Source organism: Panthera onca, chromosome B1 (genome assembly GCF_046562875.1).
Source record: "Panthera onca isolate mPanOnc1 chromosome B1, mPanOnc1 haplotype 2, whole genome shotgun sequence".
Lineage (NCBI taxonomy): Eukaryota > Metazoa > Chordata > Mammalia > Carnivora > Felidae > Panthera > Panthera onca.
The window spans coordinates 63,200,103-63,225,923 of NC_138342.1; the positions used below are offsets into that span (position 1 = coordinate 63,200,103).

Below are 25,821 nucleotides of genomic sequence, written 5' to 3' on the forward strand. Positions count from 1 at the left end.
CCTTATTTATTTCAAATAAGAAAAGTGTCCCTAATGTTTATTTTTGGCTGCCTGAGTGGGCTCAGTCGGTTAAAGCACCCCACTTTGGCTCAGGTCATGATCTTGTGGTTTGTGGGTCCTAGCCCTGTGTTGGGCTCTGTACTGATAGCTCAGAGCCTAGAGCCTGCTTCAGATTCTGTGTCTCCCTCTTTCTCTGCCCCTCCCCCATTCACGCTCTGTCTCTCTCTCTCTCTCTCTCAAAAATAAATAAAAACATTATAAAATGTTTATTTTTATTAATTGACTTTATTTCCTACTTTCATAATGAGTTATAGCTTCTGTATACCACGCTCAAGTTTTCTAGGTATGTAGCCCCACTGCCACTTACTTAAACAAAGCATCTTGAAAAAATAGACCTTTCTCTAACATTTTCTTTTCACCCCTGCCCCCTCAGGATCTGTTTAACAGCACTGGCAAAACACTTGTGTTCTTTAAACATGAAGACAAATGATTAACCTGTCAAAGATGTTAAGACAGAATACACCAGATGTGCATTAGAACAAATGAGGCTTGTATTATGCATTTTCAGAGCTTATTCCTATTTTTGTTTAGGAACATTTGATTCCCCTTATATCCAACAAAAGACTTTAGGGTAAAATAGAAACTATGTTTTGAGCAAATGGATGAAATTAAAAAACAAACAAACAAGCCCCTGCAGCTGAGCTCATTAGTTTCCCATTTTGTCTTACATTTTGTTTTACTAATGGGAGTGGGTGTAACTGTCTTGGCTGGATTGAGTGTGCACATTTTGCAGCATGTTTAATGCTGCATTTTTATTCATTTTATTTTAATTGCTTACGTAACTGTAGGCAAGTTCTCTGTTTTTCAAATGCATATTTGGCTTTTATTCCTAGTATTATTTCTTTTTTATTTAAAAAAAAAAAGACATCTAAACCTTGCTTTTTAAATTTCTTGAAGAAATTGAGCTTGCTTGTCCACTAGCTTCCCCCCACCCAATGTAAGTGTCCTCTGAAATTCTTTCATCTCTAATAAAGATCTGTTTTGTTGATATTATAAATTTTTTATTGCTAACCAATTTTTTAGCACTTACTAAACAAAAAAATATGAGTATGAAAAATATCTTGACTTAATGGAATTAGTTTTTTATTACACATATTAATGCATTGGGGGTATTATGGCATATATGGAAATAGTTGAGTTTTTTTTTTAATTTTTAAAAAATTTTTGAGAGACTGAGCTCACATGACTGGAGGAGGGAGGGGCAGAGAGAGGGGAAGAGAGGATTGGAAATAGTTGAGTTCTTTTAAACCATGCTAAGTTATTGGCAGGTAGATAGAAAAAGGACATGATTAGGAAATTGGACTCACTAATGTGTGTTCCTTTTAACACATTGCTCTTAGAATTGAACATCAGTGCTCCAGTTGGAGTCTTGACAAAAGAATGTTGCAGCAGACTTGTCCAAAGAGTATTCACATATTACTGAGTAGGACACTGCTTTCTGTATGGAAGTTGGTGTTGCATCATATTTGAGAATAGTGGATGTAAATGTATTGAAACCTAATGTGCAGTATTTTTAACTTATTGAGTGACATGCTGTACTTAAGAATATTGCTTGCATTGTCAAAACACTTAGAACTCTTTGGTTATATTTTAAAAAATGCTAAGACATAGCAAATTTTTGCACAGTAGTGAATTTGAAATTTTTCAGAATTTCCCCCCTCATGTATTACTTTAAAGACTATTTATGTATGAAAGACTCCAGTGATGATTAGGAATAATTATAATTATAGATGAATTCTGGATATATTACAGCTGATTCTATTACTCTTTCTTTCATTTACTTTACTGTAGCCTCCTTGCCCTTCCTCACACACACTGAATGTTCTCTCTTCTCTGGTCTTTGGACTACTTACTGGCCCATCTGTCTATAATGCTCTTTGCTTATTTGCCTGGCTCACTTTCTCATTCAAATATCACCTAAATAGAGAGGCCTTCCATGACTATCCTATAGAAACTATTACCTCCCACTTCCCATTATCACTGTATTTTTAATTATTACAGGTTTTTATATTTTTTAGAACATCACTGTTAGTAGCATTTTTAGTTTTTTTTTTTTTTTTTTTTCTGTTACAGTATCATTGACTGTATTCTCTATGCCGTGCCTTTCATCCTTATGACTTACTCATTCCACACCTGGAAGCCTGTACCTCCCACTCCCCCCTTTACCCATCTCCCTCCTCCCCTCTGGCAACCACCATATTGTTCTCTGTATTTATGGGTTGTTTCTGCTTTTTTGTTTGTTTTGTTTTTTTAGATTACACATACAAATGAAATCATATGGTATTTGCCTTTCTTTATTTGACTTATTTCACTTAGCATAATACCCCCTTAGTCCATCCATGTTGTCACAAATGGCAAGATCTCATAATTTTTTATGGCTGAGTAACATTCCATTGTATCTATATACCACACCTTCTTTATCCATTCATCTATTGGTGGACACTTGGGTTGCTTCTACATCTTGGCTATTGTAAATAACACGGCAATAAACATAGAGGTCCATATATATTTCTTTAAATTAGCATTTTCATTTTCTTTGGGTAAATACCCAGCAGTGGAATTACTGAATTGTGTGGTATTTGTATCTTTAGTTTTTTTGAGGAACCCCCATACTGTTTTCCACAGGGGCTGCACCAATTCACATTCCTACGAACGGGGCACAAAGGTTCTTTTTTCACCACATCCTCCCCAGCACTTGTTATTTCCTGTGTTTTTGATTCTAGCCATTCTTATGGTTTAAGGTGATATCTCATTGTGGTATTGATTTGCATTTCCCTATAATTAGTGATGTTGAGCATCTTTTCATGTATCTTTTGGCCTTCTGCATGTCTTCTTTGGAAAAATGTCTACTCAAGTCCTCTGCCCATTTTTTAAAAAATTAGTTTTATTCTTATTTACTTTTTTAAAGTTTATTTATTTTGAGAGAGTGACAGAGAGAACAAGAGGGGGAAGGGCAGAGGGAGGGAGGAAGAGAGAGAATCCCAGGCAGGCTCTGCATTGTCAGTGCAGAACCCGATGCGGGACTCGAACCCACGAATTGTGAGATCATGATCTGAGCCGAAATCAAGAGTCTGGCGCTCAATTGACTGAGCTACCCAGACACCCCCTCTGCCCATTTTTTTTCAACTTTTTTTTTTTTTTTTTTTAATTTATTTTTGGGACAGAGAGAGACAGAGCATGAACGGGGGAGGGGCAGAGAGAGAGGGAGACACAGAATCGGAAACAGGCTCCAGGCTCCGAGCCATCAGCCCAGAGCCTGATGCGGGGCTCGAACTCACAGACCGCGAGATCGTGACCTGGCTGAAGTCGGATGCTTAACCGACTGCGCCACCCAGGCGCCCCCCATTTTTTAATTGGGTTGTTTTTCTGGTGTTCAGTTGTATAAGGTCTTTATAGATTTTGTATGTTAACCCACCAGCAGTTACATCATTTGCAGATATCTTCTCCTATTCAATAGGTTGCCTTTTTGTTTTGTTGATGATTTTCTTCACTGTGCAAAAGGTTATTATTTTGGGGGGTGGTTCCCTTAGATTATTTTTCTTTGTTTCCCTTGCCTGAGGAGAAATATCTAGAAAAATGTTGCGAAGATTGGTGTCAAAGAGATTACTGCCTATGTTTTCTTCTGGGAGTTTAATGGTTTTAGGTCTCATATTTATTTATTTTTTATTATATAAATTTTAGTTAACATACAGTGTAATATTGATTTCAGTGATTCAGCTAAAATGTTGCTGCCAATAATAATCATCATTCTTTCTTTTGCCACATTCACAGATCTGTTTTTATTTTTTTGCTTCTTGAAACTTTCTTTTATACTGTACAATCTTAACTTGCCTCCTTTCTCACTAGCTATTCCTTCTTTGTCCTCCCTATCTTCTTTTATTCTACTTGCTTCTTCCCCATAATGTTCTTAAGGAAGAAAAGAGAATATTAGGGTAAAATATCTGATCATATAGTTTAGTTCTGATTATGTCATTATGGAAATTGATAGAATTAGAGGAAGAGAAAGGGAAAAGAAGAAAGAAAAAAGAGAGAAGTAAAGAACATAAAAGTACAAAGAAAAGAGAAAATGAAAAAAGAGGAGAGCAATTACATAGCAATAAGGGATAGCAGAGCCCTAGAAACAGCAGTGAAGATTTAACATTGGGCTATACTGAAAAACATTAGGATAGTGGTTAACATAAACTTCTCTCAGTCTTGGATTTATCACTTGCTGTGACCTTGAACCAGTTTACCTAACATTATTGTGCCTCTGTTCATCTGCATAATGGGTTTCATGATAACATCTTTCTGTAGTGTTTTTGTTATAATGTATGCAAGTTTAGCACAGGCCCGGTGAGAAGTACATAATATAAATGAACCTCAATAATTGGCTCCCTACAGTTCCTAAGGTAGCTGTTTTTTCTTGTAATTACTTTAGGGGGTATTCATTATTTTTCATGCCTTCATAAATCATTTCTACCTTCATAGCTCATTTATTGAATAAGCACATAATAATTGAGTACCTACTATATGCCATGCAGTGCACTTAGTACTGAGGGTTGAAAGCAAAAAGATAGTTCCCATTTTGAAGGAGTTAAAAATTGAGAGGTGAGAGAGACAAGAACAAACTGCTGCACTAAAATGCAGAAAGTGTACTAGAGCACAGTCTCCAAAGTGCTGAGAGAAGTGAGGGAATACTTTGTAGAATCAAATTATATAAGGAAGATAGCAGTTAAATTGAGAGGTTAAGCATGAATAAGTATTTTCTACCTGGAGGACATTCCAGGTAGAGAAAATGGCTTGTACTAATGCACAGAAGAATGAGAAATTCAGTTGTGTTCAGGAAATTATAAATACCTTTCTGTCATTTGGTACATAATGTTTTATCAGATAGCGGTGGTCAGTGGGGTTAGACAGTGATAGGCAGTGGGCCAGATCTTGGAAGGCTTTGTGTGACGTACTGTGGAGATTAGATTTTATCGTTTTTGCAGTTGGGAGCCATTGAAAAATATTGTTCAGAAGAATAGTCTAAGATTTGCATATAAGAATGACTATATGTAGAAGCTGTGTAAGTGATAAGGTGGGAATGGGAAAATGATGAAACTCAAAGAACAGAGACCAGTAGGAGGCTAATGCAGTAGGCTAAGTACAAGATGAGTAAGGACAGAATCTGAGCAGTGGCAATGAAGACGGAGAAGAGGAAGGCTGTTGTGAGATATTGAGGAGGTAGAGTCAATAGGAACTACTGATTAGATGCAGGGGGTAAAGGAGAGAGAGGATCTATAATGATTCCCTAATTTCTGTCTTGACTAGCTCAGTGTATATTATGAAATATACAGGAGGTGAAACAGGTTTGAGCATGATCATAATATCAGGTCACAGAGGGAAGATGAAGATAGGTTGGCACAAATTTATTCTGTTTTCCTGGAAGTCACTATTAGGATGAAGTAGGTTGTGGTAGATAAATGTGCACATTGTAATATCTGAAGCAAGTAAAAAACATACACAAAGAGAGAAGATTAAAACTAAGTAGAGGAATAAAAAATTAAAAACTTACACTAAAATATTTTTGCTTAAAGAAGGAAAGGCAGTACAGGAAGAATAGAGGAACATATGAGATAAGAGAAATAGAAAACACATCAAAATAAAGACCCAAATCCAGCCATATCTATAGTTTTGTTAATTGGAAACAGGGTGAATGAACACTCCAACCAAAAGGCAGAGATTATAAAACAAAGAAGAAACAATTCAGTTATATGGTGTGTACAGGAGACACACTATATTCAAACATACACATAGACTGAAAGTAAAATGACAGGTAAAAATATACCGTGAAAACAGTTAAGCGTTAGTGACTTTGATTGACTATATTAATACCAGGCAAAATAGACTTTTAAGACAAGGACTGTTAGGAACAACCTTATGCCAATGAAATGGGCAAATTCTTTGTAAGACCCAAATCACCGAAGTGTTAAAAAGATAATAGAAAAGCTACATAGATCTATATCAACTAAAAAAATTCATGTAGTAATTTACAGCTTCCCACTGTGAAAAGTTCAGGGTCACATGACTTCTTACCAGTGAATTCTATCCAACATTTAATGCAAAAATAACACCAATCCTTCACAATCTTTTAAAGAAAATAGTGGGGAAGGAACACTTAACCAACTCTAATGAGCTCAGCATTACCCTGGTATCAAAAGTAGACAAGGACATCACAAGAAAACTACAGACCAATATCTCTCATAAGCATAGAAGCACAAATTCTTTTTTTTTTTTTAAACGTATTTATTTACTTATTTTTTGAGAGAGAAAGAGGGGGAGGGAGGGAGAGAGACCAAGCAGGCTCCACACTCAACATGGAACCTGATGCAGGGTTTGATCCCCGACTGTGAGATCTGACCTGAGCTGAAATCAAGAGTTGGATGCTTAACCAACTGAGCCATCCAGGTGCCCCAGAAGCACAAATTCTTAACAAAATATTAGCAAATTGAGTCCAGTATTATGTATATATGTATGAATGTCTATAAAGGTTAGTGAATATTAACTAATAAGGTTTATTCTAGGATTACAAAGTTGGTTTAGCACCTGAACATCAATATATATCATGCTAATAAAGGACATAGACCTTAAGATCATCCCAGTAGATGCAAGGAAAACATTTAACAAAATCTAACAGCCATTCATGCTAAGAACTCAGAATATTAGGAATAGATGTGAACTTCAACTTGAAAAAGCACATCTATGAAAAATGAACAGCTCATATCATTCTTAGTGATGCAATCATTTTAAGACTGAATGCTTTCTACCTAAAATCAGGAATGGTAAAGATTTCTACTCTCATCACTTATGTTCAACATTGTATTGAAGGTCAGTGAAATAAAGGGCCTACATATGGGAAAGGAGGAAATAAAACTGTCTTTATACCCAGAAGTTATGATCTTAAGTGAGTGAATACTAAATGAATTTAGTTGAGGTTACAATATATAAGATAAATACACAAAGTCAACTGTATTTCTATATTAGCAATAGCTAGTCAAAGTGAAATTTATAAAAGAGTTCCTTTCGTAAGAGCATAAAAAAGTCAAATAAAATACTTAGGAATAAATTTAGCAAAAGATGTACAAGCCCTTCTCACAGAAAACTGCTAAATGTTGCTGAAAGTATCAGGAAAGGGACATGGCATTGCCATGGATTTGAAGGATGATACTGTTAAGAGGGAATTTTCCCTAGATTTTCTATAGATTTAGTGCAGTCCTAATCAAGCTCCCAGAAAGCTTAAAAAACTTTTTTATTTCTTTTTTTTGGAAATTGACAAACTTTTTCTAATATGTAAGTGGAAATACAAAGGACTTGGAATAAAAAATGATTTTAAAAAGGAAGAACAGAATTGGAGGACTTGCATTACTTGCACTGCCTTTTAGTGCTGCTGTAATCAGGAAAGTGTGATATGGCATAAGGATAGATCAAATATTGAAAGTTAAAAAAAAATAGACCCAAGCCTAAGGGAGAACTGATTTTTGGTAAAGGTACCAAGGTTATATGGGGAAAGAATAGTTTTCAATGAATGTTTCTGAAATACTAGATATCCTTTTCCTCACATCAAACACAAAAATTAATTAAAAATGGACACAGATCTAATTGTAAGGGCTAAAGCCATGAAATTCTAGAAGAAAAATTTCTAGAAGAAAATTTTTATGGTCTTGGATTAGGCAAAGATTTCTTAGGACACAAAAAGCATAAGCCACAGAAGAAGAAATTGCTAAATTGGACTATAAAAATTAAAAACTTTGCTCATGAAAAGACACCACTAAGAAAACAAAAAGCCACAGATGAGGGTAAAATATTTGCCATGCATATATCAGACAAAAGATTTATATCCAGAATACAGAGAATTCTTATAACTCAGTAAGAAGACTATCAACCCACCTTTTCAAAAAGGGACAAAAGAACTAAACAGGCAGCTTATAAAATAAGATCTTCGAATGGCCATTCATTTGAGATGATGCTCAACATCTTGGTCATTGCGTAAATGCAAATTAACATTAACAAGCTTTGGTAGAAGATAAAGATATAGAAAAAGGAATATGTAGGGTCAAAGGAAGAAGATTTTATTTGTTTTGGGATGGAATTGGCCTAAAAGCTAAAATCTGCATCATTACCCTCAATCTATCACTCTGTTCTGGTTTCTGATTCTAACTGTACACTGTATGTTTTCAATATTCTGTCAGAACCTTCACTTCAGTATGTTTTAACGCAGAACTATTTCTGTTTTCTTCTCAAGCTGTATTCTTTCATATTCATCATTAAACATCACTATGATGTCAGACTCAAAATTATGAAGTCATTAATTTGTTCATTTTTTTTTAACTTTTAAAAAAAATTATTCATTTTTGAGAGAGACAGAGCATGAATGGGGGAGGGGCAGAGAGAGAGGGAGACACAGAATCCAAAGCAGGCTCTAGGCTCTGAACTGTCAGCACAGAGCCTGACACGGGGCTTGAATCCACGAGCCGTGAGATCATGACTGAGCCAAAGTCATACGCTTAACCGACTGAGCCACCCAGGAGCCCCTTTGTTCATTCCTTGAGCAAACATTTGTCCTTTTGTACTCCTTACGAATTACCTACCTACATTTAGATAGAGATATCGAGTAGGTGATTGGAGATCATAAGAAAAGTTGTGTCTGGATATATAAGTTTGGCAGTTATCAGAGGATAAATGGTCTTTAAAGCCATATGTGATTGAATAGAAAGAGAAGTCAAATGACTGAGCCCTGAGGTAATTTAATCTTTGTATATCACCTAGGTGAGGGTGGTGGCTCGGCCAACAATATTGAGTGGAATAGCCAGTGAGAGTATGTTTCAGACAACAAGTCAGAGTATTTTAGGAAAAGTAGAGATATACTGTGAAATGCTCTTGACAGGTCAAGTGAGAGGAGCACTGAGAAATGATAATTGGATTTTTCATTGTGAAGATTATTGGAGACCTTGACGGTACTATTTTCAGTGGATGATAACTTGATTGAAGTAGGTTTAAGAGAAAATAGAAGGAGAGGAAATAGAGAAAGGAGAGACAGCTGTTTCGAAAAGTTATACTTTTTTTTTTTTTAATTTATATCCAAGTTAGTTAACGTATAGTGCAATAATGATTTAAAGACTAGAATCTGGTGATTCATCCCCTACATATAACACCCAGTGCTCATCCTAACAAGTGTCCTCCTTAGTGCCCCTTGCCCATTTAGCCCATCCCACCTCTCACAACCCTTCCAGTGCTTAGTTTGTTCCCTATATTGAAGAATCTCTTTTTTGTCTTCCTCCTTGTTTTTATATTATTTTTGCTTCCCATCCCTTATGTTAGTCTGTTTTGTATCTTAAATTCCACATGAGTGAAGTCATATGGTATTTGTCTTTCTCTGACTAATTTCACTTAGCATAACACACTATAGTTATATCCACGTTGTTGCAAATGGCAAGTTTTCATTCTTTCTGATTGCCAAATAATACTCCATTGTATATATGTATATGCCACATCTTTATCCATTTGTTTGTCGATGGACATTTGGGCTCTTTCCATACTTTGGCTATTGTTGATAGTGCTGCTATAATCATTGGGGTGCATGTGTCCCTTCGAAACAGCACACCTGCATCCTTTGGATAAATACCTAGTAGTGCAATTGCTGGGTCATATGGTAGTTCTATTTTTAATTTTTTGAGGAACCTCCATACTGTTTCCCAGAGTGGCTGTACCAGTTTATATTCCCACCAGCAGTGCAAAAGGGTTCCTCTTTGTCCTCATTCTTGCCAACATCTGTGGTTGCCTGAGTTGTTAATTTTAGCCAGTCTGACCAGTGTGAGGTGGTATCTCATTGTGGTTTTGATTTGTATTTCCCTGATGATGAGTGATGTTGAGCATTTCTTCATGTTTCTGTTAGCCGTGTAGATATCTTTTTGGAAAAGTGTCTATTCATGTCTTTTGCTCATTTCTTCACTGGATTATTAGGAAAACTTATAATCTTAAGCGAAGCATTGAATGGTTGCTGGAAGGTACTATGAAGTTGGAGACTTGTTTTATTTTAAGATGGGACATCTTAGGGGTGCCTTGGTGGCTCAGTCAGTTGAACATCTGACTTTGACTCAGGTAATGATCTCACAGTTCATGAATTCTAGCCCTGCATTGGGCTCTGTGCTGACAGTGTGTGGAGCCTGGAGCATGCTTCAGATTGTGTGTTTCCCTCTGTCTCTCTCCCCCTCTCCCCCACTGATGCTTGTTCTCTTTCTCTCAGAAATAAATAAACTTAAAAACAAAACAAAACAAAAAGAACAGGGGTGCCTGGGTGGCTCAGTTGGTTAAGTGTGTGACTTTGGCTCAGGTCATGATCTCGTGGTCCGTGGGTTCAAGCCCCGTGTCTGTGCTGACAGCTAAGAGCCTGGAGCTTGCTTCACATTCTTTGTCTCCCTCTCGCTCTCTGCCCCTCCCCTGCTCATGCTCTATCTCTCTGTCTCTCAAAGATAAATACATGTTAAAAAAAATTAAAATAAAAACTTTTTATCTATTTTCTTTCTGTTTTTGTTTTTTAAATATAATTGATTGTCAAATTGGCTAATATACAGTGTGTAAAGTGGGCTCTTGGTTTTTGGGGTAGATTCCCATGGTTCATTGCTTACCTATAACACCCAGTGCTCATCCCAACAAGTGCCCTTCTCAATGCCCATCACCTCTCCTCATCCCCTCCCCCCCACCCCCAACAATCCTCAAATTGTCTTCTGTATTTAAGAGTCTCTTTTGGTTTGCCTCCCTACCTCTCTTTTTGTAACTAATTTTTTTTTTCCCCTTCCCTTCCCTCATGGTCTTCGTTAAGTTTCTCAAGACCCACATATGAGTGAAAACATGATATCTGTCCTTCTCTGACTGACTGATTTCACTCAGCGTAATGCCTTCCAGTTCCATCCATGTTGCTACAAATGGCATGATTTCATTCTTTCTCATTGCTAAGTAGTATTCCATTGTATATATAAACCACATCTTCTTTATCCATTCATCAGTTGATGGACATTTAAGCTCTTTCCATAATTTGACTGTTGTTGAAAGTGCTGCTGTAAACATTGGGGTAAACGTGACCCTATGAATCCCTTGGATAAATTCCTAGTAGTGCTATTGCTGGGTCATAGGGTAGTTCTGTTTTTAATTTTTTGAGGAACCTCCACACTGTTTTCCAGAGCGGCTGTACCAGTTTGCATTCCCACCAACAGTGCAAGTGGTTCCCGTTTCTCTACATCCTGGCCAGCATCAGTTGTTTCATGAGTTATTGATGTTAGCCACTGTGACTGGTGTGAGGTGGTATCTTAGTGTGACTTGGATTTGTATTTCCCTGATGATGAATGACATTGAGCATCTTTTCATGTGTCTGTTGGCCATCTGGATGTCTTCTTTGGAAAAGTGTGTATTCATGTCTTCTGCCCATTTCTTCACTGGATCATTTGTTTTTCAGGTGTTGAGTTTGGTAAGTTCTTTATAGATTTTGGATACCAACCCTTTATCCGATACATCATTTGGAAATATCTTTTCCCAATCTGTCGGTTGCCTTTTAGTTTTGTTGATGCTTTCCTTTGCTGTGCAGAAGCTTTTTATCTTGATGAGGTCCCAGTAGTTCATTTTTGCTTTTAATTCTCTTGCCTTTGGAGATGTGTCAAGTAAGAAATTGCTGTGGCTGAGGTCAAAGAGGTTGTTGCCTGCTTTCTCCTCTAGGGTTTTGATGGTTTCCTGTCTCACATTCAGGTTTTTCATCCATTTTGAGTACGGTGTAAGAAAGCAGTCTAGTTTCATTCTTCTGCATGTTGCTCTTCATTTCTCCCAGCACCATTTGCTTAAGAGACTGTCTTTTTTCCATTGGATACTCTTTCCTGCTTTGTCAAAGATTAGTTGGCCGTACATTTGTGGGTCCAATTCTGGATTCTCTATTCTATTCCATTGGTCTATGTGTCTGTTTTTGTGCCAATACCACACTGTCTTGATGATTACAGCTTTGTAGTAGAGGCTAAAGTCTGGGATTGTGATGCCTCCTGCATTGGTTTTCTTCTTCAGTATTACTTTGGCTATTCGGGGTCTTTTGTGGTTCCGTACAAATTTTAGGATTGTTTGTTCTACCTTCAGGAAGAATGCTGGTGCAATTTTGATTGGTATTGCATTGAATGTGTAGATAGCTTTGGGTAGTATTGACATTTTAACAATATTTCTTCTTCCAATCCATGAGCATGGAATGTTTTTCCATTTCTTTGTGTCTTCTTCAATTTCCTTCATAAGTTTTCTATAGTTTTCAGCATATAGAACTTTTACATCTTTGGTTAGGTTTATTCCTAGGTATTTTATGGTTCTTGGTGCAATTGTAAATGGGATCAGTTTCTTGATTTCTCTTTCTGTTCCTTCTTATTGGTGTATAGAAATGCAACCCATTTCTGTACATTGATTTTTTACCCTGTGACATTGCTGAATTCATGTATCAGTTCTAGCAGCCTTTTGGTGGAGTCTTTCAGGTTTTATATGTAGAGTATCATGTCGTTCGTGAAAACTGAAAGTTTGACTTCTTTGCCCATTTTGATACTTTTAATTTCATTTTGTTGTCTGATGCTAGGACTTCCAACGCTATGTTAAACAACAGTAGTGTGAGTGGACATCCCTGTCGTATTACTGATCTCAGGGGGAAAGCTCTCAGTCTTTCCCCATTGAGGATGATATTAGCTGTGGGCTTTTCATATATGGCTTTTATGATGTTTAGTTATGTTCCTTCTATCCCAGCTTTCTTGAGGGTTTTTATTAAGAAAGGATGCTATATTTTGTCAAATGCTTTTTCTGCATCCATTGAGAGGATCATATTGTTCTTATCCTTTCTTTTATTAATGTGATATATCACATTGATTTGTAAATATTGAACCAGCCCTGTAGCCTAGGAATGAATCCCACTTGATCATGGTGAATAATTCTTTTTATATGCTGTTGATTTCAATTTGCTAGTATCTTGTTGAGAATTTTTACATCCATGTTCACTAGGGATATTGGCCTTTAAGTCTCCTTTTTTGAGGGGTCTCTGTCTGGTTTGGGAATCAAGGTAGTGCTGGCTTCATAGAATGAGTCCAGAAGTTTTCCTTCCATTTCTATTTTTTGGAACAGCTTGAGAATAATAGGTATTAACTCTGCTTTAAATGTCTGGTAGAATTCCCTTGGGAAGCCATCTGGCCAAGGATTCTTATTTGTTGGGTGATTTTTGATAACTGATTCAATTTCTTCACTAGTTATGGGTCTATTCAAATTTTCTATTTCTTCCCGTTTGAGTTTTGGAAGTGTGTGGGAATTTAGGGATTTGTCCATTTCTTCCAGGTTGTCCATTTTGTTGGCATATAATTTTTCATAGTATTCACTGCTAATTGCTTGTATTTCTGAGGGATTGGTTGTAATAATTCCATTTTCATTCATGATTTTATCTGTTTGGGTCTTCTCTCTTTTCTTTTTGAGAAGTCTGGCTAGGGGTTTATCAATTTTGTTTATTTTTTTTTAAAAAACAGCTCTTAGTTTCCATTGATCTGTTCTACTGTGTTTTTGCATTCTATATTGTTTATTTGTGCTGTGATCTTTATTATTTTTCTTCCTCTGCTGGCCTTGGGGTTTCTTTGCTGTTCTGCTTCTAGTTCCTTTAGGTGTGCTGTTACACTTTATATTTAGGATTTTTCTTGTTTCTTGAGATAGGCTTGGATTGCAGTGTATTTTCTTCTTAGGACTGTCTTTGCTGCATCCCAAAGGTTTTGGATTGTTGTGTTTTCATTTTCATTTGTTTCCGTATATTTTTAAATTTCTTCTTTAATTGCCTGGTTGACCCATTTATTCTTTAGTAGGATGTTCTTTAACCTCCATGCATTTGGAGGTTTTCCAAACTTTTTCCTGTGGTTGATTTCAAGTTTTATAGCATTTTGATCTGAAAGTGTGCATGGTATGATCTCAGTTCTTTTATATTTATTGAGGGCTGTTTTGAGACCCAGTATGTGATCTGTCTTGGAGAATGCTCCATGTGAGCTCAAGAAGAATGTGTATTCTGCTGCTTTAGGATGAAAAGTTCTAAATATATTTGTCAAGTCCATCTGGTTCGGTGTATCATTCAGAGCTGTTGTTTCTGTATTGATTTTCTGTCTAGATGATCTGTCCATTGTTGTAAGTGGAATATTAAAGTCCCCTGCAGTTACCACATTCTTACCAATAAGATTGCTCATGTTTGTGATTAATTGTTTTTTCAACGTTTTTTTTTTTTTTTTTTTTTTTATTTTTGGGACAGAGAGAGACAGAGCATGAACGGGGGAGGGTCAGAGAGAGAGGGAGACACAGAATCAGAAACAGGCTCCAGGCTCCGAGCCATCAGCCCAGAGCCTGACGCGGGGCTCGAACTCACGGACCGCGAGATCGTGACCTGGCTGAAGTCGGACGCTTAACCAACTGCGCCACCCAGGCGCCCCTGTGATTAATTGTTTTATGTATTTGGGTATCCCTGAATTCGGTGCATAAACATTTATAATTGTTAGCTCTTCTTGGTGAATAGACCCTGTAATTATGATATAAGGTCCTTCTTTGTCTCTTCTTACAACCTTCAGTGTAAAATCTAGTGTGTCTGATGTAAGTATGGCTACTCCAGCTTTCTTTGACTTCCAGTAGCATGATAGATAGTTCTCCATCCCCTCACTTTCAATCTGAAGGTGTCCTCACGTCTAAAATGGGTCTCTTGTAGACAGCAAATAGATGGGTCTTGTTTTTTTTTTTTATCCATTCTGACACCCTATGTCTTTTGATTGGAGCATTTAGTCCATTTAAATTCAGTGTTATTATTGAAAGGTATGAATTTAGAGTCACTGTGTGATCTGTAGGTTTCATGCTTGTAGTGATGTCTCTGGTCCTTTGTGATCTTTGCAACATTCCATTCACAGATTCCCCTTTAGGATCTGTTGTAGGGCTGGTTTAGTGGTGATGAACTCCTTCAGTTTTTGTTTGTCTGGGAAAACCTTTATCTCTCCTCTGTCTGGATGACAGGTTTGCTGGATAAACGATTCAGTACATTTTTACTATTCAGCACATTGATAATTTCCTGCCATTCCTTTCTGGCCTGCCAAGTTTCGTTAGATAGGTCTGCTACTACCCTCACGTGTTTACCCTTGTAGGTCTGGAGAAGGGGATGTCTGGTTTGTCAGCGTCAGTCCTGCTCCACTACATGTGCAGTTATCAGGCACAGAGGGGTGTGGTTTGGTGTAGGCCGGTCCTGTGGGCCCGCTGTCTGTTCCCTGAAGCTCCACCTTGTTGGTGATGGGGTGAGAAATGACGATACCCCAGTCTCACCGCCACAGACCTGGTGTCCCAAATCACTCTGTACAGGCCATCCTCACAGTGCCACTGGTGTGAATGAGGCAGTTTGTCCCATTCCGCTAATCCCGCACCTCCCTGGCACTTGGCTGGAATTTAAACCTTGATGTCTTAAAGGATCCTGCCCTGTGAGCCCCAGTCCTGGGAAAGAGTTGCTTCTATGCTGCCTCACAGTGCTGGGCACACGGTTTGTCCTGCTCCACTGACTCTCTTGCCTCCCTGGCACTTGGCTGGGATTTAAACCCCGCTGTCTTAAAGGGCCCCGCTCCATGCACCCCAGTTCCAGGGAAGTGCTGCTCTGTGCCCCAATATATGGCCTCTGGCTGGCGGGCACAGGCAGTCATTGCCCTTTCAAAGGTCATATACCTTCTTCCCACAGCACTCCAGGGAGTAGATTGCTTTCTCCCACTGTGGACTGTGCCTCTGAACTAGTTACCGAGCCCAGAGCTGACTCACCTCCTCCTCAGGTGCCTGAACATGGCAGCCGGCCCTGGTGCGGAGAAAGCCCTGCAATTAGAGACTGGATCCTTGTGTGTCCTGGTCTGTTGTTTTTCTCTTGTCCAGATACAGTCCTATGCTTCCTCATCCTCTCTTATCCCTTTGTGTCTCCACAGAAGGGGATCCCTCCCATCTGTGCCTAAGTTGCCCTTTTTATCTCTCCCAGTTTGCAATCTTGCACCTATGGCCTGCCAGGTTCTCCCCATGGGACCCTGGAAACGTCTTTGTCACTCTGCAGCTTGGACTTTTGGAATTCAAAGTCCTTTGGCCTCAATACTGCTGTGTTTGAGGGACGAGGGAACTTTGGGTCCCCCTACTTTTCCCCCATGTTGGATCGCCTCCTAAATAAGGTTTTACTCTAGCCCCAGAAAACGAAGGTAGACTCTTACCCAGGACCCCACACTTTTTACCTACTTTCATGTGAAATTCACTTAACCTGCTTTACCATAAAAAAGGAAAAGGAACTAGGAAAATCTCAAGATTTATCAGTAGAAATAATAATCACAGTCTAGAGGCAGCTCATTATTACTCATATGGCTACAGAAGCTGACATGAAAAAAGAGCTAAGAATTGAAACTAAATTTATTGGATTCTAATGTCACTTTTTCCTCCATTATGGTAGAAAGACAAAGAACTGGATGTAGAAAGGAGAAAAATGAAATCAAGTTAAAAATTAAGAATATTCAAAGGGTCACACTGAAGACTTCAAAAATAAACTCCACCTTCCTACTGTTTAGTCATTAACATTTAACTCAAATTTAATATATAAAAATACATGTTTTTTATGTTTCATGACACGATAACTTGAAAATTTTTCAATTTTCTACATAGAAAATGTGAATTATTTTAAGAACAATAAATATTATGAGAAATGTGTGACTACCAAAAAACACACCAATCATATATGTCTCCAAAAATTCTCCCCATGATAAGTCAACATGAAGATCTCATTCTATAGAGAGCACAGTGTATCTTCAGCATATATAACTTCCAAGGATCATCTGGGGAGTTGTTCAGGAACACTTCACTGTGAATGAAAGCAGTTATCCACAAGGAACTTACAATCTAATTGTAATTGATAGGGAGAAAAGGGACAGGCAGATGGAAAAACTAGTATAAAATGCTACTTTTTTAGTATAACATTCTGATGTAGCTAGTACTAAACCATATGACCACTAGTGTAATATAAACAGCAAGATGCAAATAGTGGTGTACAAAAAAACAGGTACCTGGTTAAATCATCTGTATCTCTACTTACATTTCTTTCTTAAGAGTAGTGCCTTACACATAGTGAGAGCTCAAGAGTTATTTTGACTAACCTGAATCTATGACCACAACACCTTCCTTCCTGTCACTATAAATGAAGAGTCTATCTTCATACCAGAGGCCAACCCTCTTCATTTGTGCACTGGATTCCCCTCTCCTTTCTCTCTGCTACATTGTCAGTTTTCTTAGACACTTTCCTAAATCATTGTTGTCAGCTTACAAACTTGGTATAAAATCTCCCATCTTTTTTTTTTAAGTTTATTTATTTTGAGAGAGAGAGAAAACCCAAGTTGGGGAGAGGCAGAGAGAGAGGAGAGAGAGAAAGGAGAGAGGAGCCACTTAGGTGCACCAGTAAGTAAAAAGTTCTTAGAAGATTTCAAGACTTTGCTGTTAGTTTTTTATCATAAAAAATCTTACAGATTTTAATTTGTCCTTAATTTTTTTTATAATTTTTTTTAACTTTAAAATTTTTTTTTATTTTTGAGAGAGAGAGAGAGACAAAGCATAAGTGGGGGAGGGGCAGAGAGAGAGGGAGACACAGGATCTGAAGCAGGCTCCAGGCTCTGAGTTGTCAGCACAGAGCCCGATGCGGGGCTCAAATTCACAAAGAGATCATGAACTGAGCCAAAGTTGGATGCTCAACTGACTGAGCCACCCATGTGCCCCTGTCCGTAATGTTTTTAAAGTATGATAAATATCATCCTTGCATATACTTATCTGTTGGTTATTACTGTGCAACAATATTATAACAAATTTAATGGCTTAAAATAGCACACATTTTCTATCTCGTGGTTTCTGTCTGTTAGGAATGTGTGTACAGCTAAGCTGGGTCCTCTGCTTCTGTGTCTAGTAAAGCTTCAAAGTATCAGGGCTGTGGTTTCATCTGAGACTTGACTGTGGAAGGATCTGCTTTTGGACTCATGTGGATTGTTGGCAGGATTCAGTTCCTTGCAGGTTGCTAGATTGAGGGCTTCCTTTTCTTGTCTTGTGGCCCTTTTCATATGTCTACTTACAACATTGCAGCTTGTTTCTTCAAAGCTAGTAAAGAAGAGAGTCTCCTCCAAGATGGGCGTTACAGTTTTATGTAATGTAATCAAGTACATATAAGCATTCTGTCTCTTGGTTTAGAAGCAAGCTGCAGCACCCATCTACACTCAGGGGGTGGAGATCATGAAAGGGCATAAACACCAGGATATGGGCATCTTGGGGCCACTCTACAGTCTGTCTGCCACAACTTGTTTGCTATATCTTAATACCCGATGAATGTTTCTCTTATTGAGTAGTTTTTGTTACTTGTTTATATGTAGTGATAACTTTGGATTTTTAATTTTTCTAACCAGAGTCCATTGGCCGTGACATCCCCAAAATGCTTGAATTATTTAAAACTGGACATGAAATTAAGGTAGATGAAGAAAGGGAGAACTTTCTCAAGACCAAAATAGCAACAGTAAGTTACAATGGAAATTACTAAATAACCATTTTTTTTAATTGTTTGAAACGTGACTGTTAAGTGACAAGTCCTTCAAACTTGTTCTTAGCACTAGTATCAGGAATAGCATTAAATATACAGATGGATAATTTTTTATTCTATACGTTGAACTTATAAATTTGAATAGTACTTGAGAATTCTTTCATGTGCCCTTCAATGGTAATTACTTGTACTTTATCTTATTTGATTATTCTATATATGTATTTTTTGCTCTCTAACATTCTAAGCTTATTGAGAGTATAGTTAGATCTTATATATCCCTTGTGGGACATTGCATAATGCTGAGCCCATTGTAGGTATTTAATACTACTTTAATGGAATTGAGTAATTTGTTTTATTTTTATGAATTGTTTTCATTATCCCTGCTTGTGTTTTAAAAACTGTTTGCCTACTTATAGAAGATCCTGGAACTCAATTTCCAAAGCTGTTTTTAGGACGCTATTTTTTTGAAGGGAACATTCTGCAAGATTTCTTTTATTTTGAAATAATTAAGGATTCATGTGAAGTTTATTTAAAAAAATTTTAGCATTTATTTATTTTTGAGAGAGGGTGAGACAGAGCATGAGTGGGGGAGGGGCAGAGAGAAAGTGGGGACACAGAATCTGAAGCAGGCTCCAGGCTCCTAGCTATCAGCACAGAGCCTGACATGGGGCTCGAGCTCACGACTGTGAGATTATGACCTGAGCCGAAGTTGGACACTTAACTGACTGAGCCACCCAGGTGCCCCGAGAACATTGTTATAGATAATATCCAGTTTATAGGACTATGTTTTTAGATATGTAGTTATTTGTTCAAATCTTCTTTATTTTTAAGTTTATTTATTTTGAGAGAGAGAGAATGTGTGTGTGGGCTGAGGTGGGAGGTGGCAGGGGCAGAGAGAGAGAGAGAGAGAGAGAGAGAGAGAGAGAGAGAGAGAATCCCAAGCAGGCGATAGCATGGAGCCCAGTGTTCCATGAACTAACAAACCATGAGATTGTGACCTGAGCCAAAACCAAGAGTTGGACTCTCAACTGACTGAGCCACCCAGGTGCCCTGCTAATATCTTATTTTATGCTAAAGAATCTCAAAATATTTTTTTTCCTGTTCAGTAACCATAGGAATAATGGTGATATTGATAGTAAAAATTTAAAAGTGCCTAGCAAGTGCCAGGCACTATTCTAAACACTCTTCATATATTCTTTCTTTTAATCTTCTATACTATGAGAGGAAAATTATCATCCCCATTTTATAGATGAAGGCATGGAAGCCCCAAGAAGTCAAGTAATTTTTCCAAGATCTAGTATGAGGCAGAATAGGTATTTGAACACTGGCAGTCTTTTCAGTCCAGGCTTTTTATCCAGAATCATCTTGCCTCATGCCTGGAATTATTTGAATAGCTGTTATTCCTCTACTCATCCTGCTCTTAAGAGGAATTCTGTGTTAGGGGGTGCCTGGGTGGCTCAGATGGTTAAATGTTGGACTCTTGATTTTGGCTTAGGTGATGATCTTAGTGTTCATGAGATTGAGCCCCACACTGGGCTCAGCACTGGCAGTGTGGAGCCTGCTTGGGATTCTCTCTCTCCCCCTTTCTCTTTCTCTCTCTCTTCCCCTCCCCTGCTTGCTTGCTCTCTCATTCTCTCTCTCAAAATAAATAAACTTAAAAAAAAAAAGAGGAATTCTGCATTATAGCTAGTAATCTAAGCTAGTAGTCTAAGCTAATTGAGCTATTCCCACTATAGATCATCAGAAGTAGAGAAAAGGCACTCAACTTGTTTTATGGAAGGAGAACTTGCTTTAGAAAGAGGACAAAACAGGTTTAATCTCATCAGGGATTGGGAAACCCCTCATTGCCATTATTACCATCAAAGCCTAGTACCAGTTTGTATGGCATTGTGGTCTGCTAGAATCTGATGTTGCACTTTCCGTATTTCCAAAAAGCCCTTGTCAATGCTTCTTATTTGTTTGGGATGACAACATCGTAATGTAAAAAACAAAAAATGCCAATTTTACGAGGATTTTCTAGAGCTGTAGAGACTTAGGTTTGAATACCTGTCTTACTACTTACAGGATAGCAGACTTTAAACAAGTTTCTTAATGTTGTTGTGTCTAGATTTCCTGACCTATAGAATTTGTGTAGCAATGTTTATTTTACAATGTGGTTTTGAAAATTAAATAAAAACTTGAAATGGTAGCAGTAATTATTTTTCCTGTATTGGTTGGACTTTTGGAGACTATAGGACATCTATAAGATTATTTCTTTCCATCTGGATCCGTTCTTTTTCTTAAGTAAGGTTTTCAATATATTCAGTAGTTAATACTTTATATGGATCCTGACTCAGTGTATAAGAAACCTTGGCATTCATTCTTCTCAACAAATACCATAGTGATTAAGTGATTGATTACATGAGCTCCAGGTCAGACTACTTGTATCATTTAGAGATAGAATGCTTTTTCTTAATGAAAAAGAAATTAATTTCTGTGTTTAAAAAGAATTTTTTGGATACTACATGAATGTTATAGTAGGAGATTAAGAGAGTGGGTTTTAAATTCATACTGTCTGGAATCAGAATCCTAATTCCAGATTAGAATCATGTTACCTTGCTCTCTGAGCCTCAGTTTTCCCCCATTCTCCATTTCTCCTAAATGCAAAAAGAAGTTAATAATAACACATACTTTCTAAAATAGGAAGGGATAGATGAAATAATGACATAATAAGTATAAAGCAAACTTCTGCTTTTGGCCAACAAAGAGTAACAGGGACCTGATTTACTCTTTCACCTAAGACAATCACCATTACCTTAATACCAAAACCAGGCAAAGAAAATAACAGTCTAATATCATTCATAAACATAGATATCAAAATTATAAACTAAATTTTAGCCAGTAGGGCCTAGCAATATATAGAATGGATATCATGTCATCACCATGTAGGGTTTACCCTAAGAATGATAACATTCAATGTTTAACATTCGATGATCAGTCATTAAAATTCACTGTATTAACAAACTGTAAATCAAAAGTCATCTGATCATCTCAGTAGATACAGAGAAAGCATTTGACAGAATCCAACATTCATTCCTGATTAAAAAGTCTCAGCAAACTAGGAAGAGAAGTTAATGTCCTCAACCTGATAAAGGGCATCAATGAAAATACAACAGCTGACTTTATACTTAGTGGTGAAAAACTGAATACTCTCCTCCTAAGATCAGGAACAAGACAAGGATATCCACTGTCACTGCTTCAGTTCAGCATTGACCCAAGGATTCTAGGCAGTGCAATCAGGCAAAAAAAGAGGCATCCTCATTAGAAAGGAAAAAGTAAATTAGTTATTATTTGCAGATGATATGATCTAGCTACTAAAACAAATAAGTAGGTTAGGAAAGGTTATAGAATACAAATACACAAAAATCAATTTTGCTTCTACATAACAGTAACAATTAGAAATTAAAATTCAGGCTACCTGGGTAGCTCAGTCGGTTAAGTGACTGGCTTCGGCTCAGGTCATGATCTCAGAGTTTGTGGGTTCGAGCCCCGTGTCAGGCTGTGTGCTGACAGCTTGGAACCTGGAGCCTGCTTCGGATTCTGTGTCTCCCTCTCTCTCTGCCCTTCCCTGACTTGTGCTCTCTCTCTCTCTCTTTCTCAAAAATAAATAAACATTAAAAAAAATTTTTTTAATTAAAATTCAAAATAATACAGTTTATACTAATACCAAAAACTAGGAAATACTTAGGGATAAATCTGACAAAAGATGTGAAAGATCCATATACTGCAAGTTTCAAAACAGTTGAGGGAAATTAAAGGAGATCTAATAAATGATGAGGTGTACCATGTTTATGGATCAGTAAATCCAATATTGTTAAGATATCAGGTCCCCAAAGTAATGTATGGATTTAGCACATTCTCCATTAAAATTCTATTTAGCCTTTTTTTAAATTTTTGTAGAAACTGGCAAGTTGATTTAAATGCATATGGAAATACAAAGGATCTAGAAAAGCCAAAACAACTTTGACAAAGAACAAAGTTAGCGTTCTACCTGATTTCAAGATTTATAAAGCTATAGTATTTAAGATAGTGTGATATTGACGTCAAAAAACACAAAATGATAATGGGATAGACCAGAGTGCCAAGAAACCCAAAACAACATACATATGGACACCTGATTTAAAACAAGTTGCAAAGCCATTTTTAATGGAGAAACATTAGTCTTTTCAAGAAATGGTACCAGAACAATTGTGTATCTGTATACAGTAAAATGAATTTTGACCCATAACTTTGTTCCATATATAATTAACTCAGAATGTATCAAAGACTTAAATGTAAAGCCTAAAACCATAAAATTTCTGGAAGAAAAAGTTGAGTTAGGGAATGTTTTTTTTTTTTTTTTTAGATGTGACATGTAAAGCATGATCCATAAAAGAAATTGATAAATTGCACTGTATAAAAATTAAGTGTTTACTCTTGAAAAGACACTGTTAAGAGAATTCAAAGATAAATCACAGACCAGGATAAAATATTTACAAATCATATAACTGAGAAATCCACAATTTATAAAGAGTTCTCAAAGCTCAATAATAAAACAATCCAGTTTTAAAAATCAATAAAAAAGGGTACCTGGGTGGCTCAGTAAGTTAAGCGTCCAACTCTTTGATTTCTGTTCAGGTCCTGATCTCACGGTTGTAGGATTGAGCCTCGTGTAGCGCTCTCAGTGCAGAGTCTGCTTGGGATTCTCTCTCTACCTCTCTCTCTGCCCCTCCCTCGCTTGTACTCCCTCTCAAATAAATACATAAACGTTTAGAAAAATAAAAATCAGCAAAAATTTGAACATACCTCATCAAGGTGTGACAAACACATGGCAAACAGATGACAAACTAAAAGATGCTCCACATTATTAGTTGTTATAGAAATACAAATTAAAACCACAATGAGGTATCACTATACGTCTACTGGAATGATTAAAATTAAAAAGACTGACCATAGCAAGTATTGGTAAGGGTATGGAGATACTGGAACACTATACTGCTGTGGCAGTGTAAAATGATATAACCTCTTTGGCAAACAGTTTGGCAGCTTGGCAGTTTAAGAAGTTTAACATCCACCTGTTAGATGATCCACTTTTAGATATTTACCCGGGACAAATGAAAACATATGTGCATACAAAGACTTTTTTTTTTAGTGTTTATTTAGTTTTGAGAGAGCGACAGAGCATGAGCAGGGGAGGGGCAGAGAGGGAGAGGGAGACACAGAATCCCAACCAAGCTCCAGGCTCCAGGCTCCGAGCTGTCAGCACAGAGCCCCATACAAGGCTCAAACCCATGAACTGTGAGATCATGACTTGAGCCAAAGCTCAACTGACTAAGCCACCCAGGCACCCCCATACAAAGGCTTTTGAACAAATGCTTATAACAGATTTATTTGTAATAGCTAAAAACTGGAAGCATTCTACATGTCCCTCAATAGGTGAATGTATAAACAATAGAATAGAATATTCTTTAGCAAAAAACACATTATTGATACATACTTTAACATGGATGAATTTAGAAAAGATGATACTGAGTGAAAGAAGCCAGACAAAAGGAGTACACACTGTATGATTCTATTTATGTAAGATCCTCACAAATGTGAATTTGTGTAGTGACAGAAAGCAGACCAGTAGTTTATCTGGGCATAGGTAAATGGGGAAGGATGGGAAGGCGGGATTACAAAGGACCACAAGGAATTTGGGGGGTGATTGACATGTTTGTTATCCTGACTGGTGATGTGTTCATGAGTATATACATATGTCAAAACTTAATTAATTGACACTTTAAGAATGTGCAACATATCCTGAGGAATACTGTTTAGCAATAAAAAGGAATGAATTATGGATACATGCTCTGATGTGGATGAATCACAAAAACATGCTTGGTGAAAGAAATCAGACATAGAAACCACATACTATGTGATACCATTTATATGAAAAGATGAAAAGTAGATGAGTGGTTGCCTTGGGCAGGGGCAGGAGCAGTAAGTATAGGCATTAACAGTAATGTGCATGAGGGTGATATTGGGATGATGAAGATGTTTTAAAACTGATTTATGGTGATTGTTGCACAACTTGATGAGCTTACTAAAAAGTCATTGGAAACATAAATTAGAAAATGGTGAATAATATGATATGCAAAATACAACTCAATCAAGATAATAAAAATGTAGAGTATGTCAGGTATACCTCATTATAGTTACTTAAAAAGGAATAGAAATGTGTTTACAATTGTATGTGATATAACTATTATATGAATTTTATTTATTATCAGAGATAAAAAGATTTTAAGCAAAGTAATGTATCTTCCTTAAAAGTTTGAGATTTCCATGAGTGATGTTGGAAATATAGTTGGAAATATTGAAAATGTGAAGGTTTTTGTTCGTTTTTGCCCCCTGTGTGATATGAGGACTAGATTCAGATGCAGTATGCAGATGAAGGAGCACAGACAGCATCACATGCCTATTAGGGTTCCTCATTGTGGTATCTAGAAGGAAGGAAGGTGTCTAGAGCAGAGGTCGTCAACAAGCTATAGCCCATGGGACAAATACAGTTGTGGATTGTTTTTGTACAGCCTGTGATTAAGAATGCTCTTTACAACTTCAAGGCGTTGTAAAAAATAAAACAAAAAATTTGCAACAGAGATTGTATGTGGCCCACAAGGCCTGACATATTTAAATTCTGGATCTTTAGAGAAAGAGATTTGCTGACCCTTGATCTAGAAAGGTGTTTTTGGAAGAGTGCCATGTATTAATTTTGTGTTTCTATTTGCCTGTAGAGGAGAGATTATCTTACATTAGTTAAATCATTTTGATATCCCTTGTTACAATTCTCAAAGGGTCTATACTGCCACATTGCTTTAAGATCCAGTTCTAGTATTGATGGAACATGAAATTGATCTTGATTGGTTTAAGCTGGTTTTCCTTCTGTATTAATGTGATAAGTATAATCAATTGAATGATCTTTCTTAGTTATCTGACGTGAAGATTAGTATCTTGGGTATTAGAACTCAACACTAATGCCTTTGTATATCAAAACTGCAAATGCTCTTATAGCCAGCCAATATCTAACACTTGTCAGCAATGTTACTTACAGGTAAATTAGTTTCTTTCCTAATCTTTCCTACCATTTGTACCTA

At 37.1% G+C, this 25,821-nt stretch overlaps 1 protein-coding gene across 4 annotated transcripts in view; it reads left to right on the forward strand.

Moving 5' to 3' along the window:
• MRPL1 (mitochondrial ribosomal protein L1) overlaps window positions 1-25,821 on the forward strand; it is a 98,671-nt gene that overhangs the window by 36,609 nt on the left and 36,241 nt on the right. For 3 of the 4 annotated variants that reach the window (XM_060654812.1, XM_060654811.3, XM_078445998.2), the window contains exon 7: window positions 18,537-18,643. The exons of the other annotated variant lie outside the window; for it this stretch is intronic. In XM_060654812.1, coding sequence (XP_060510795.1) covers window positions 18,537-18,643 — 107 coding nt within the window. The remainder of the gene's footprint in view (window positions 1-18,536; window positions 18,644-25,821) is intronic. 4 annotated transcript variants of the gene reach the window in all.